This window comes from Triticum dicoccoides, chromosome 2A (genome assembly GCF_002162155.2).
Source record: "Triticum dicoccoides isolate Atlit2015 ecotype Zavitan chromosome 2A, WEW_v2.0, whole genome shotgun sequence".
In the NCBI taxonomy this organism is placed as follows: Eukaryota; Viridiplantae; Streptophyta; class Magnoliopsida; order Poales; family Poaceae; genus Triticum; species Triticum dicoccoides.
Genome location: NC_041382.1, coordinates 653,731,671 through 653,733,588, shown reverse-complemented (window position 1 = coordinate 653,733,588; position 1,918 = coordinate 653,731,671). Strand labels below are relative to the sequence as shown.

The 1,918-nt window shown below is 44.6% G+C and overlaps 1 protein-coding gene across 1 annotated transcript in view; it reads right to left on the bottom strand.

Annotated features, from left to right (window-relative positions):
• LOC119359778 (protein FATTY ACID EXPORT 4, chloroplastic-like) overlaps positions 1-1,918 on the bottom strand; it is an 8,219-nt gene extending 6,301 nt beyond the window's left edge. Inside the window, exons 1-2 of the mRNA XM_037625866.1 lie at positions 1,572-1,918; positions 1,411-1,475 (exon numbers count right to left, since the gene is read on the bottom strand). Coding sequence (XP_037481763.1) covers positions 1,411-1,475; positions 1,572-1,770 — 264 coding nt within the window. The 5' untranslated portion in view covers positions 1,771-1,918. The remainder of the gene's footprint in view (positions 1-1,410; positions 1,476-1,571) is intronic.

Here is a 1,918-nt window from a genome sequence, read left to right as displayed (position 1 = left end):
CCCTTAGACAATTCTTTTGTTTTGGCAATACCATCAAGCAAATTAATAAATTACAGTTCTATAATGATTTTTATAATGACATTACCTTTACCACATAAACTATATACATAACTCCAAGTAAATTATTGTAGTATACCATTTATTTCCATATTTTTCTCACTGAAGCACAGAAATGGAACTTGATATACTACATCTATTTGATTATAAAAATAAAGATTAAAGCGGGCATATTACTTTTTGCACTTAAACGGTAGAAGTTTCTGCATTTTCGTATAAAAGAGAGAAGTCTATATGGCTATATCACTTATGTCGATGAGCCTAGATTACAATGAAGCGGATTAAACAGATATACCTTGAAGCTGCTATCATAAACGTTACAGTGTATAACAAATACATCTGTCATTTTGTGTATGGGCACATAGTGGTAATATCTCACAGCGAGGTGAATCCGGCTAGTTTCAACTATTTGTTTTTCTTGCGTAGAAATTCCAAACAAGAACAAAATTGGCATGTATTGCCAAAGAATTGTATGCTGTAATGATTCTTCTTCAGTACCACTTCCAGAAGTAGGATCACTTTACCAGAAAGAAAATCAAAGTTCTTCTAATAATGGTCGAAATGGAAGCGGGAAAATCCCTGTGTTTCCTAGAAGAATCTACTAATGTTCCACTGTGTAGGAGCTGTCATGCCATTGGATTTCCTAAATCCATCTACATTACCAGATTATGTTCCAAAGTGCTGAAAATTCAATTCACCATGACGGGCAAGAGAAAACAAAGTCGTCTAAAACTTTGCTTACCCTCGAATAAACTACAGGTCGACTGAGATTCCAGTCGTCCTTAGCACACCTAGAAATTTCATCCCTCTCCATCTTACACTTCACTACTGACTTGCAGTCCAAGCTCTTCTAAGTTCCAGCCGACAATAAGCATATTTTGACTCCAATTTTCCATTGAAACTACCAATGTGGTTTAAGCGTAGTAATTGATTTAACTGTCTCTATAATTACAATTATTCTATGCAGCGAGTGCGATGAATTTCGTCACCACCTGATATTTATTCTACTTACAAGATTGCACACTAGACCCAGCAAACAAAAGAGAAGGCACATAAACTAAAGGTCGAATAGAGATTCCAATAGTCATTCGCACGCCTAGAAAAATCCATCCCACTGTCAGCTTGCAGTCCAAGTTCTTGTAGGTTCCAGCCGACATTAAGCATATACTGTCTCTAACTTTGCAATAAAACTACCTTCAGTTTAAGTATAATTGCTATAGCTGTCTCTGTAACTATTATGCTGTGAGTGCTACGAATTTCGCCACCCCATTTGATACATAAATCTAGTACAAACTAGACCCACAACTGAAGAGAAGGAAGAGGAAATGCAGAGAATGTTCGAGGTCCACTCACAAGGCCCATTAGCGCAGATCCGGAGGCCCCTCCAAGGACGGAGCCTTTGCTCCCCGACCGCGCATCTGCGCAAAAGCGAGAAACAGAAATCAACGGTCAAAGAAGAAGGAAATCACGACAGCAAATGCGCATTGCGTCATCGCGAGACCGGACGCACGTACATGCGAAAGCGCCGCCGCCCACGAGGAGGGCGCCGTAGGCGGCGGACACCGCGGGCGCGATCTCGGACACCGAGGCGCAGCGCAGGACCGCGCCGCGGCGGCGGCCGCCGCCAGGGCGGGCCACAGGAGGCGGCGAGGGGAGGGAGGCTGGAAGGCGGAGAGGGCGGCAGGTGGCGGTGGTGGCCAGGGTGGACGTCATTTTTCTCCGGCGACCGGGCAGTCGCTGTCGACGGACTCGGGGGAGAATGCGGTGACGTGTGAGGCCCCGGGGCTGGGAGGTTCTATCGCTTTCCACTACACCACTATCCGGGAGCGGCCGGGGTTTGTCCGGTCTGCAGTCGTAAAGG